General features: G+C 38.8%; 1 protein-coding gene across 1 annotated transcript; it reads right to left on the reverse strand.

Annotated features, from left to right (window-relative positions):
• Nucleotides 1-1,147: 1,147 nt before the first annotated feature.
• On the reverse strand, nucleotides 1,148-13,315 carry Dolk (Dolichol kinase). The gene is made up of 8 exons (XM_071597849.1): nucleotides 13,134-13,315; nucleotides 12,550-12,800; nucleotides 11,478-11,698; nucleotides 11,103-11,291; nucleotides 9,218-9,427; nucleotides 7,732-7,999; nucleotides 5,772-5,849; nucleotides 1,148-2,856 (listed from the first exon to the last, which is right to left on the reverse strand). Exons 1-8 carry the CDS (start codon nucleotides 13,202-13,204, stop codon nucleotides 2,723-2,725), a joined length of 1,422 nt encoding a protein of 473 aa, XP_071453950.1. The 5' UTR covers nucleotides 13,205-13,315; the 3' UTR covers nucleotides 1,148-2,722.
• Nucleotides 13,316-14,001: the final 686 nt, after the last annotated feature.

The raw sequence follows: 14,001 nt of genomic DNA on the forward strand, positions 1-14,001 counted from the left end.
TAAAGATGCACCATTTCTCAAATACTTTTTAAAACTATATAGGTAGTAAGATCTGGTGCTTTCCTGGCGTATTTGCTTGATGAAGTCTTCTCGGGTCTTCCACCGGGTCAGGGCCCGTCCCGGTACCCAGTGGAAGACCCGAGAAAACTTCATCAAGTATATAGGTAGTGTCGGCATTATACATGCTTGAAAGTTAATGAATCCCTCACCTCAATGCAACAATTTCAGAGTGTAAAAATCATTCACCTTCAAGGCGAATGATTTTTACACTCTGAAATCTATAGCATCTATAAAATGTGAACATAAAAGTCGATCGTTGCTAAAAGAAATAGGCAAGATAAGTTGTAAATAAGATTAAATATGAAGGGAAGATTAGGAAGGACTCTGCACTCGTCAAGTGATACAAAGTTCAATTATGATTCAAAAATTGAATAATTTGTGCACATATTAACTTCAGTCTTAAATGCAACAATCTCAAGAAATGCTGTTTAAGAATTTTATATGCATAACTTAAGAGTTTTTAATTAAGGGCTCCATGCATCAGAATTTAATTCAAGAACAAATTTAACAAGTGAACTTCACAGAGGTTTCAAAGATTCAACGCTTGACATTTTGAAGGATTTAAAAATTAAATACAAAGGTTATAGTGAATTCTTTTTATTCTGGTTTCAGCATCTTTTTATTAAATCAAATTATTTTATTTATTTTTAAACACATTTCAAACTTGTTTTCAGTATTTTTCTCAGTTTTACAAATCAAAGAAACATTAATGTTTATTAATACATCATTGCATACATTTATTACCAATGTAACATCAGACACATCATTAATAAGACAAAAATTCCATCTTTTGTATCCATAGGATCATAACAGAAAAGGTAGTAAAAGAAATGGCCATTTAGTATATTAAGAACTTGACCCAGGGATATATAATGACCACTCATTCTCCTCTGCAAGTGGTTCTGACTATAAATAATAGTTGCCCACTTGAAAGTGGAAGAAGTCTTTTTCTGGAACTCTTTCATTAATGTTACAAAGGCATTATTTCCCTCATTATTTTGATTGAGTCCTTCATGTACTTGGACTGCAATTCATCTCGATGATTGATACACATTTTTCAAGAATGAAGAAATGGTATACCGTGACTCATTCAGTGTATATGCACCAAATTAATAAATAATTTTGTCAACATTTTTTTCAGAACCAAAATTATTTTCATCAGCCGCAGTCCCCTTTGGGACTGTGCCATGAACAGTGTGCGATATTATTTTTTTGATAGGTTCCCACAGCAATATCCACAGAACACTACCCATTGACAATTACTTTAGACATGCTGCAAGGGCCTGCATGCTCCGAGAGAAATGATGATTGCTCTTGCAGTGAGTAGGGTCACCTATGAGAGATGGGAGGAAGGGTAGGGGAGCCAGGCAAAAGGTACATAGTCTGCAGTATCTGACCTGCATTAAATACAAAAATAAATGTTTTAATAGTGTGTATTTATTCTTGCATCTGGTACATCTTTGAAAATACATGACTAATACCCAAATTTGCAACTTGCCATTCTAGGGTTTTGCCATAGCACAGTTTTCAATCACATGTGTCATAATGACCACACAATTCAATTGCAAATCACCGGAATCACAGAGGAGGAGTTTAATTTACATCAAAAAACACATCTTTCAACAAGGAAAAATAATAACAGAGATGAAGAATATTGAAATTTTCCAGTATATATGTGGAAATTATTAAGTGGAAAATTGTAATAGTTTTTGTCTCGGTGATTATGGAACTGTTCCACCCGTATTTGTAATTTATAAAAGGAAAATAATGTTGACAGGTATAAATTTCATCACTCATGAGTCCAAGACAATTCAGGACATTGATAACAGCAATAAGATAGTGCAATACGAATTATAAATTTTCAATGAATAAAAAGCTTTTTCAGAGGATTTTTTTCCAAATGGATGTATTCCATCCATCCAGAATATTAGGATGACAATAATTATCTTCAAAATATTAATCAGCTTCAAAATATTGAACTATATACTTGCATCAAACCATGAAAATATTTTTGGAATGTAAATTTTACAATGCATCTCTGTTTAATACATGGATGTATACCAACATGTTTATAAAATCACCTGCATATCTAACATGTTCAAGTTATCACAGCAGTCAGATATTTCCTGAGGACAGCTCTTCTAAAATTCTTTTAGTAAAATCAACTTCAAAACAGTTTATTTGTTGCCGATTCACCAAAATTTCCAAGTTGAGCTAGAAAATGAAAATTTACTAGAGGCAATATGATTTTAAATTTTTCATTTAAAAAAATTTTATTCTTAAATGTTATAAAATTGTGAAAGGACTCAATTAACTTTCCAATTTTCTCTTTCCAAAATAATTACTCAACAATTCTTTGAGCAAGGAAGATTCCTGGCCGTTAAAGATAAGCCACAATTCTCAGTCTTCCCAAGAAAACTAGATTAAGTCACACAATCAGTCTTTTTGTAATACCTTAGGATTCAAAAGACCATAACAGAGCTCACTTAACCATTCCCAGCAGAGAATCCCTACAGCTTAAAAACCTCATTCAATGATACACAAAATCATTTATTCACAGTTATAGAGTTTGAAGGAATTTGGATGGCAAAGTCTAAAAAAATATATATGGCACACCTAAAAAGGATATTCATAGGGCATACGCACTGCATAAAACCAGTATTTACAACAACAGTAGAAGCTGAACAAGAGGGAGTACTAAATTATCCACTTGATCCGTCAATGCTTCCAAAACTGACGTGATGGTGACTGCAGCAAATGTCCTCAAAAGGGAAGATGGCGATGATGGAATGAATCCTAAACAAATGAAAACACAAAAGTCTCTTTAGAATAAGGATTAATCTACTCCTATCAACAACCAATATGCTCCATCCAAAGATTTAAAGAGCATTGAATCCTTTTCAAATTTGTGACGGCAGGCCTTTTGAGCAGATGGAGTGGGAAAAGGGGGGAGCCACCTCTCCTTGGTGTGGGAGTGGAAGAGGAGGGAGCACAAACGACTCTCTAACAATAGCACGGGGGACTTTGAAAGCGTGGTTTGCGTCCCACTTCTCTCAGAGCCCTGGCACAACCGAGGCTGTGCTATGGCTGAACGTGTGGCTTTGGGAACAAAACACATCAGGGGCATCATTCTGGAGGGACTCATCACCAAAAGTACTGAGTGTGAGCGTGTACTTGTACTCTGTGTTGAAAATTGGATGAATTTTTAAACATTATTTTTCCTCCGCACATTTTGAGGTTTCACCCTTAAGTATTCAAGTTTCTTCATCCTGGCCTGCACATCTCATATTGCTTGCTCATTATCTCGCTTTAGGTGACAAATGGGCACAAAATCAAATGAGCGAGATCAAATAAAAGGGAACTAATTCCTCCCATGACATACTGAGAAACAAATATTAGACTAAAGCCAGGTAACGCCCTCGCCTGCCAACCCAGAGGTCAGGGGTTCAACACCCACCTAGGTGGGTTTTTCTCCACCTAGGGCTAGGGTGTTTGTAGTTATATCATTATTTAAAGTCAGATGCAAAGGGCAAAGTGGTGTTTTTGGATTATGCAAAATTTGGAAAAGGCAATTAGAGAGAATATTTCACCTTTGAAAGGCAAATTTCAGAGAGAATGAACTCAAGCACATGAGCTGGGCGAACAATTTGAATAAAAAATCATTTTATTTTCTGGGATTCTCACCTCCATTACTTTAATCATTCACCAATGATTTATTTTACAGAAAATTAATTGCATTTCTTGAAGTAAGATTTGCATAAAAGTAATATCTTAGCATTCATATGAATTCTATCCACATAAAATTGTATTTATTGGGACCTCAAGAGGTACAAATAACGAACATCTCCGAGTAAAGAAGTTTCTATAAACACAGTTCATCTTTCACAAAATGTTTCTAATTTCTGAAAATCATAAAAATTCTGGGTAAATTAACACCATCAGCCAATAACTACTTTAAAATAGCTTGATGTTCTCACATCTGGAGAACGAACTACTCATAACATTCATTGAGGACATAATCCAGACGTGGCATAAAAATGAAACAGCACACCAAAATTATAGACCCATGGTGATTTACATGCTACAATCGTCAGCAATGCAGAGGAAGGATTAATCAGTGAAATCAATTTGAAATGGCAGCATTGAGTTGAAGGCTTTATAATAAAAATGCATCATGGACATGCACACGAAGGACAGTGGCACAATAAGGGAAGCCATGGACGGTACTCTCCCTGCCCCCCTCTCCCTTTCACACCGAATCTCTCTGCGCCACAGCCGAGTGCGCCGAGCATCGCATGGTGCTCAGATCAAACACACGCATTCAACACCTTTCAAAAACAGCTTTCCGACATGACCCACTGGGATTTTTAATTTAAAAAACTCCAGTGTCCCAAAACTAAATGACATCCATGTATGATGGGCAGTCAAATGAAAACTGAAAACCCGCTACAACAACCAGTCCAGGCACCAACAAGATAACCTGACTGAACTAGATGACTGCTTGCACCTGTGAGTTGTCACTATGCAGAACTCCTACCACAACGATGGCAGTATTAATACCTAAAAAAAATACCTAAGCTATGGCGGGTGTCGGGTTTTGATTTGAATGCCCTTAGTATTTATTCAATCATCAACTAAAACAATATCGGACCTGTTACAAATGGAAGCAGTACCTTAACCTTGACCGACTGAACATATCATGTTTTATGCTTTTGGTCTCCAAGACATCAAAGTTGGCCTCCCCAGGGAAGGAGGCCAACTGGCAGGGGCAGCATTCTTAGAAGTCCCAATGCAGCAGGAGGGGCAGGGGATAGAGATCATAATCAGTACAAAGGAAGAGTGAAAAGAACAAAAACTGTTTCCTACATCAAGTCCCCAAGCTTGTCTCGCAGCCCGAGTGAGGTCACAAGCGCAAGCAACCCTTCCAAGCGCATTCAGGGATCTGCGATGCCCGTGATTATCTCCGTGGGGGTCCCCCTGCACTCCCTCCCCGGAGGCTGTGGAGTGGAGAGGTGGCTGCACTCAGACGATTCTTTCCTGGAGCTCAATATGCACCCTTCTTTGCTCTTGCGTACTCCAGAGAAAGATAAAAGGGCTGCCTTCTCACAAGAAAGAACAGGGGATAAAGCATTGGGGGCATATTCCAAAGGGCGAAACAAACAAGTGCTGTGGCTTGATTTGAAGAGCTTGTACTCGTGTGGCTCGGAGCTGTTTGCTTTCCAGGGAGCTCTAGTGGCTGCATTCATAACTCAACCTAAACTCATCCCACAACAATTCACACTTTCATATCATCCATGAGATTCCTGCTAATTAAAATTTTTCGTATTGGTTAAAGAATCATCTCTATATGCCAGTGGCAAACAAATCTGCTTTACATGGACTCATAATCCATTGAAAACTCAACGCTTCCCCTTGCATGCACCAGGGGGGGGGGGGGACTCCTGAGAAGGGCAGAGAGAGGCACACAGAGGGGGGGGCAGGGGGAGCTGACGTACAATGAAGAGGCCCCTCCCTTCTGGCCAGGGAAAATAAGGCATCCATGGCACAGGTGTTTAAGCAGTATTGCCAAATGGCAAATGACCTCATAATTAAGATAAGCCAGAGCTACCCAGCTATATGGGAATCAATGCTCATTGAGTAATTGAATTGCAGCGAATGAAACTGCGAGAGCTTCTTTCCCACGAGTGCCCAGTGTGACCACACACACTCACCAAATTGAGCAAAACCTGACACAATGAGCGACTGCAGAAATATTGATATCACTGTTCCTTCGATGGACTTCTTACTTCCTGCAATAGAATAAAAAGAGTTAGGCTAGAATTAATAAATGAGCTGAAGTATCATTAAAAATTAATAACTTCATAAAAAATTACTCTCTTTCCACTTCAACAAGTTCATGATAATCCAGATAAAATTTACACTCATGAATACAGCAAGGTTGGATTTAGGAATTATGATAGCATACTATTGATAATTATAAAATTAAATATTTCATGGGATTTATCAAGACTATTCATGATTGGAGTCAAACTGCAAGGCAGCACGACTATCAGTTAAAATAAATCAACTTGATTATTTGTTGCTTACCAAAACATCTTTCTATCAGTAAGCTCCAACTCGTCTTACAACAGAGAACAGATATAAGCCTTATATAGATATATTTTAATTAATTATTTAATTAAAATCGGAGAAAACAGTAGCGTTGGCTATTTAAGCAAACATACCTTCACCTGTTGACTGCATGCTCAGTCAGTAGTATCAGCCCAATGAAAAGTGCTTCCGATGAGCAAATGACCTCGTTCCCAATGCACACACAAATGACCTTTTATCATCCTCACACAATCTGAATATGTATTAAGGTGCCAATCTTTATTTAGATCTCTCCACTTAATAAAAATATATCTTAATGCAGAAACAGGATGTCAGAACCTTCCCCAAGGGAAGTCTTGGATTGGGGGAGCATGACACCTCCACCAATGGTACTTCATGGTGGACCAAACTAATAATTTCTCCTGACAGATGGATTTCTCATACAGGCTGAAAATTTTTAAGACCAAACGTTACCCCAAACAAAAGTTCTTATTTTGTATGTAAAACACCTGTCAACCAATGCATGGAACAATATCTTATGGTTCCACAATTTTCAAACGCTGACTACTTTGACCTGATCACATTGAGACAGAGGGCATTTAGCGGTGGGCCCTGGGAGGGAGACCGTCCCGAGCATTGCAGGGCAATCAGGGGAGGTTGGGAAGAGGAGTATGTCGACCAATTCCCATTCATTCAGAAGGAATGCAGGAATGAAATGAGTACATCACGATTCCATTTATTTTTTCTTCAAAGAACAAAGGTGGAGTGGCCTGAAGAAGCGGCAGGAGAAAAAGTACAATTAAAGGAACATTCTTTTTACTTGGGCAGCACCTTAATTAAAATAGAAAAATCTAGAGGGAAAATGAATGGGGAGCCAAATTGACGCAAGCATTTTTATTTATTTATTTATTTAGTAAAAATTGTGCACATACAGCAGGATTGCCAATTTATAGTGACACGTATAACAGCAACATGGATGGCCTTCAAGGGCCACAACCAAAGAAAAGAGATAAAAATAAAGCAAATAAAGGAAGTATTAGTATGGTCAGTAAACTATTATTGACAGTAAAACATGGAGGGAGGGAGATGGGGAGGAAGGGAGTGCCCTGGCAATGAGGCAGCTGGCGAGGGGGAGGGAGGGAAGGTGTGAGCACAGAGGAAGTATGCACCATGCAAAGGAAGAAGAGCAGTGACTTGGCATACTCTGAGTGGATGGAGAGGAGGCAGATGCAACAAGGATTAATGAGGGGAGCAATGCAACAAAAAAATACTAATCGCCCTTTATATGTTCCCAAGAACTGCAGAGCTGTGATCAATCCAAGAGCTACCGTCTATCGGAGAAAGATCTAATTGCACTCATTCCACTGTCCCACTTCTTCTCATCTGAGTTGACGGTCATGCAATCCACCCTTCCCTTGCACCCCTGATATAATTAGCCATCCCTTAAAACCTCCAAAGAAGCTTGAGAAGATGTCATGTCGCTCAAAAAAAACACCCATTCAACATTTTTAAGCTGGCAAGATTTAGCAGCACACAAAGCAGTGGTGCTACTCCATTGGCAGCGATGACACATTCCCTCACCTGGCCACTTGTGTCTCCCAAAGCGAACGCCACCAACGCTTGCAGCTGTGTCGCCAATTCCCACGCTCAGCACGCCGGCCAATGCCAAGAGGAACCCTCTCGGCGTGCCGAGCAAGCAGTCTGGGTGGACCCAGAGGGGCAGGGAGCAGCCCACCAAGAGATAAATGGGCGTGAGCGCCACAATGCCTTGGTCCTTCTCATCCACGAAGATTGCCACACTGTTCTGCAGGACGTCGGCCAGCGGTGGAACCCTCAGCACCCGAACTGTCTGGGCAAGGAAGACACTCTTAGTCAGACAGCACAAACAGACAGACAAGATGTCACTTGAGCACCCCAATGCTGGAAAACAGTGCAAGCTTGCAGTCCAATGGCAACAATTAAAGCAATGACGATGCAATTAGAGGAGGACATGACATCCAAATGCTTTACCACCAAGAATAGCGAAACGTTCAAATAAATCAGCATTAAAGTATGATGATGGTCCAAGGTTCACTGGGAGGACGTCAACTGCTCCCTCGACCTTATTCCCTGGAGTGTCCTTTCCTCATTATCCCCTGAAGAAGGAGTGGACTTCTTTCATGCCGTCCTCGAGGCCATCATAAAAGACTTTGTTCCTTGAGTTAGGCCCAAGACAAAAAAATTCCCCCTCATGGTTTAAACAGGATACCATTAATGTCCTGGGTAACAAAAATTGCACTTGGTACCTCCATAAGGCCATCCCAAATGTGGAAATGTGCCCATCATTCGTTGATCTCCACCGATATTCCAAATTCCTCATTCGCCGTGACTATGAAAATTACGCGCACACTATCTCCTCCAATATTTCCTCTAGCCTCAAAAAATTCTGGTCCTTCATCAATCAGCGCCGTGATTGTCCTCAAATTCCCAAAGCGCTCTCCTAAAGCACCAAAAATACCGTAAGGCCGATAAATACCGATTTATGGCACCATGAATCTATTCTTCCGAAACTTTTCCTGATACTTTTGAAAAAAAACCTTATATAACACCAAATCATTTAATGGCATGTTTTTCATTGATGTTTTCCACACTATGCTTAGAAATACGAGATAGGACTATAAACAGTCAGCATACATATAAATGTATGCCAACCTATGCATGAATGAAAACACCAGATGGATAATTGATGGTCAGAGAAAATATGCAGTACATGTATTAAGTATTTGCCTCCAAATTGCTGTGTAGCTTTAAGTGAATAAACACTTTGTTGCTCATTAAAGCTGCCCTTTGCCTTCATCATTTCACTTTTACTAAGCATTTAGGTATGCACATATCTACATCCTATTCATAAACTCAAGTCCCCTTTTCCGCAAATTTTCACACTGGCAGATAAATTTATATAAGAGGTTATTAGAAATTTCCAGAAAAGAGAAAAACATGGTCTCCCTGCCAAAGTCTTTTTAGAACATAGAGTGAGAGAACCAAGGGGCATTGTAAAAGAAGGCAATACCTTAAAACAGACACTTACCTCCATCATCATAAACAGAGCTAGTATCACCCCACTGGATAAATAGAGCAGGAGACAATCTGTGAAAATGCCAGGAATGTAAACAGCAACTATAAGATAGTGAAAGTTCTTCCTCACCACGGTCGATGCAGATTTTTGCTTTGATAGCTGGTAATTAACAACCAGTATTGCAACACCACAGCAACACAGCCAGTACACAATCAAAATCACCTGCAGCGAGAAATGGAACACTTTGAGCATCTGTCAGAACGCCAATGGAAACATTTACTTAGCATAGCAACTTGACACATGACCATTGTTGGATTTGGAGTGGACACAGACAGACTGCCTGCAGTCGAATGACCAGTTTGCCCGTGAAACAAGTATTAGACCACTAATATTTATTTATTTAAATGTGACCAGTTGCATAATGCCCAAAACATCTGGTATGCATTTGGCTGACTGTTAACCCTGTTTTAAAGACATGAAAACAAGATACCCAAAAAATTAGTATCTATTTGAAGAGTTTTCTGAAAATATGACGAAAAATTTGAAGAGTACAGTTATATTTTGCTGGTTGGGTCTCATTTAGAATATGCTGCTAGAACGTGGGATCCTCATGAAGTTGAAGGATTGATTCTCGATTTGCACACAGCGTATTGGAAAGGTCTACAATGGCATGAGAATTGTCGGGGAGAGGGTGGGTGTTGGGACGTTTTGGTGGCGGCTGGGAAAAACTGGCGGGCTTTTGGAAGGAGGCAGCAAATGCTGCGGAGGTTGGGCTTGTATTGAAAGAGTGGTGGTGGTTCGGGAGGGGGTGGCAGGAAAGGGTGACAATGCAGAAGTTCAAGACCTACCCGGAAGAAGAAAATCTAGAGATTTTACAACTTTTTCAGGAGACAAAAGACTTCCATTCTCAGGATGTCACCGCGTAGGTTGTTCTTCTGACAACAGTTTCACCCACGTTTCAATGAGCGTCTTCAGGTGGAAGTGCTGGGACGTTGTTTTCCACCGTGAAAATCTATGATTTTTAAGGAGACGTTGCTTTTTTTGGAGGGAACGTAGCGTGAATGAAACTATGGCATTGAGTTGTACAATTAGATGAGCAGCAGCAAAGGAGATTATTTTGAAGAGGGAAAATAAGTTTGACATGTGTTGTTCGCGAATGCATTGGTATTGGTTGAGTATAAGGTAGACATATTCCAGAGACTTTTGGTAAGAAAATGCATTTAGCTGGAGGTGGATATCTGGAAGAGTCACAGACAAAGGTAGGGAAATAATGATGAGGCATGTCTGTCTTTAGAAATATATCTGCGGTGGAATCATCCCTTGCCCCACACCTTAACAATGTCTCACGATGTACCACATGGCAATTGTAATAGGTATGCCTGTCATGACAGTTTCCACTGTACTTCAACATGTGGAATTCCAGGCATACAACTGGTGTTTGAAATGTCTGGACTGCATCTAGAATCATGAAAGTCAGCTTTCCGCAAAACTGGACCAACTGATACCTTTTGAGCCATCACTTGAATTCACTTGGGTTTGGGCATTCTCTAAGCAGAACCATGGAATTTATGTCACATGGAGTAATGATGAAAATTATGGTATGGACACCAAATGATTGGTGAATGCCACCAAAGCTTAGCCATGACAGAGACAAACAAATGCATATATAAACCTGTCTGCTTGAGGCTCCATTTCTCTTATTCTATCAAGAATCTCAGTCTGATTGACCAATCCAAGTGTACCATCCCTTCAGTGATTCACTCCCAGGCATCAGCAGTGAGTGCCAGCAATCTGGGCATTAAATCCATCTCTCTCTCCTCCCACAGCAAATTTTTCAGACAACATAATTATCACAGACATACTTGGATAGAGTATGGTTCAAATAAACAATACATACAGCCTTGGGTTTCAAAAATATCATCTGAGCAATCCACCGGAGAGGACTTTCTTGAAGGAGGTGGTGAAGCAAAGGAACAACAAATCCAAATGCCACACTAAGAGTGGTGCCATAGAATGCTGGGCCTCGTCTCAACAGTCTGAGGTGTGATACACACAATATTATGATCCCACAACCAAAGAGCCCCACCTGAAAAAAGAGCATTGGAGATCACAATGAAACAATATAATGGCCAATGATACCACACCACCGGGATTCAAACCCAAATTGTTTCATTTTAAGTAAATCATCAGAGCCATTTGATGCTGGATTAGCATGACTTTGACAATGAGTCTTAAAACGTTTTACGTCAAGGATTATAAAATGCGGCATTACCTGCAGAATAACTGTAACTTTCTCCACATCCGATAGGCCTTGGGGATTGTTTGAACTAATTAAATTCACAGTGGAGGTTAGTACAAATATCACCAGTGCTTGTGCCACTACAGATGCTTCACCAAATGTGAAACTATTAGGAAACCTTCCCAGTAAAATAGGAAGGCCTATAAAATATGAAAATGTGGCACCAAGTCCAAAAGTAAGGCAGAATAATAAACCTGGAAAAAAGCAATGAAGTCAATTGTTCAAACGCATCTCTATAAACTTAACCTATGCTTTAATAGGCTATCGGGTTGTAAGAGAAAGGAAAGCCACAAAAAACATCCTGATACACAAGATGGTGAGTAAATATGTTCAGAACAACTTTTGAAAGAATGTGGGGCACATTTAACATGACCATGAATAAATCTCGCACATCTTCTACTTAATATTTGAAATCCAATAACTCCTCATACTTTACCATACTGTAATGCTAGCAAAAAATACAGGAGGGTCCGACTAACACAATGACTATATTACTTGAGTAAATTCATTGCGCACTTACGTATGTGACCCTAGGCTTGTGGTTGACAGCTTGAAAAATCAATGTTGCATTACAATATACGCAAATAATTTTCAATAAAGTTACAAACGATTTAAAATAACAAAGTTGATCGTATGAAGCAACTTAAAGTCAGTTAAAATTTAATTCAAGAATTCAATACTTCTATGATAAATAAAATACTGCAAAACTTACAGGCATTAGAGGTATACTGAGCCTAGATTCTAATATAATTTAACCCGTACAAATTTGTTAAATATGAATATTAAATAATAACCAGCAAAGTTAAATAGTTCGATATATACTGTGTAGGTCATACACAACAATTTTCAAACATTGTTTCAAAATATTAGTGCAAGTCTGTGAATAGCATTGAAATTGTCTCGTTTAAATTTGCAGAAACTAAAGAAATAAGATCATTGACGTAACTTTTAAATGGGAGATTTAAGATAAAACCATTATTTAAAATAGCGGGGGTAACACTAATACTGTACTAATTAAACGATAAAAGTAATGGTAATGTCTTACCTTCTTTAAGTAAGAACAATAACAAAACCGACGTGATAACGGCTGGCACATAAAACAACGCTGAAAATTTCCTAACATTTTGCTCAGTAGTTGCCAGGTTGGAGATGAATATTGCGCTCGCACCAATGAGTCCCGAACTAATAATCCCAACGAATCTAAGTGAGTAGGACAGGTCCCTTGCCCTGCAGGCAATCACAACAAAAATCGTGGGTAGTAAAAATGCAATCCACAACCCATTGCTCGCACCAGGCCTGCAAGATAATATTTAATTGATTCATTATGCGCCTACATAAGTCACTCAACATCAAGTTTAAATATTAATTAAGACTGGTTCCGATGACTGACAGTGACGAAGTGACAAACCTAATGAATAGGTAAATAAGGAAGGAATGAAAACAAATAGCTCCTATATTGAGACAAGTCGTTATTGTTGCCATAATTGAATTAAAAATTCAGTAAAATCCTAACAAAAATGACAAGATAGCGTAAAACCCACTTCGTATCAAAATATATATATATATATAGCATAAACAATGTTTCAAGCATGCTTTGAAATCTTTAATAATATCTCAAAATAGAAGTACCTCGTCGAAAGATCACTTTTCTTCAAAGATAAGTCTATGTTCGAGGAAATTCTTTTAAGTGCTTTCTTCATTATAGAGAAAGCATTACACCTATTACAGAATTAAAATATTTTAAAGCCGAACTTTGGAACCTATCTTTTCAAACGGAGTTAACCCCCTCAATGCTAAAGGACCTTTCACTCTGTTTTCGTTGGGAAACCCGCTCGTAGAGAACGCTGTTTTCCACTGAAACGAACTTGTAGTCACTATTATGGTTCATAGATGACAATGGTATCGCCTAACTGCGTGGTTGTGAGACCGTCTTCCATGTAACACTTGCACTTCCGATGTCGTCGTCCGTGTGATCCTGATTTTTTCCATTAATTATTCTTTCACGATAACAAATCAAAGCATCGACATTAAGAAATGACTTGCGTAATGTCCGCAGAAAAGAAAAACCTCTGCATTGCCCAGAATATATTAATTGAACGGAGAAACTCATAAAGTTCAATTAAAAATCAGCAAAATTCATTAATTTATAAATGGACCTCAATACATATGTTTAAAATAAACTTCAACGAAATGAATGAGAGTTCTTGGTAGGTGGAATTTTAAAATCTTTCAAAGAAGCGTATTTATTTTCTCGGTACTGGGTCAGCAATCAAGCAATTAAATTAGATTAGGATGTATTGCAAAAAATATCGGCCATTATTACTAATGGCCAGTCTTAAAAATGAATTATGTTGGTATTATGTATGTTAATAGGTATTTTATCTAATAAAGACGATAATGAGAGCTTTAAAGCCCATATGTATGGATAGAATTAGCATGGCTGCCACTGGGAAGTCTTCTGTCGCGATGCACGCTTGCACCGGTGAATGCGCGGCTC

Source organism: Hetaerina americana, unplaced genomic scaffold (assembly GCF_022747635.1).
Source record: "Hetaerina americana unplaced genomic scaffold, ioHetAmer1.1.p SCAF_9, whole genome shotgun sequence".
Taxonomy (NCBI): domain Eukaryota; kingdom Metazoa; phylum Arthropoda; class Insecta; order Odonata; family Calopterygidae; genus Hetaerina; species Hetaerina americana.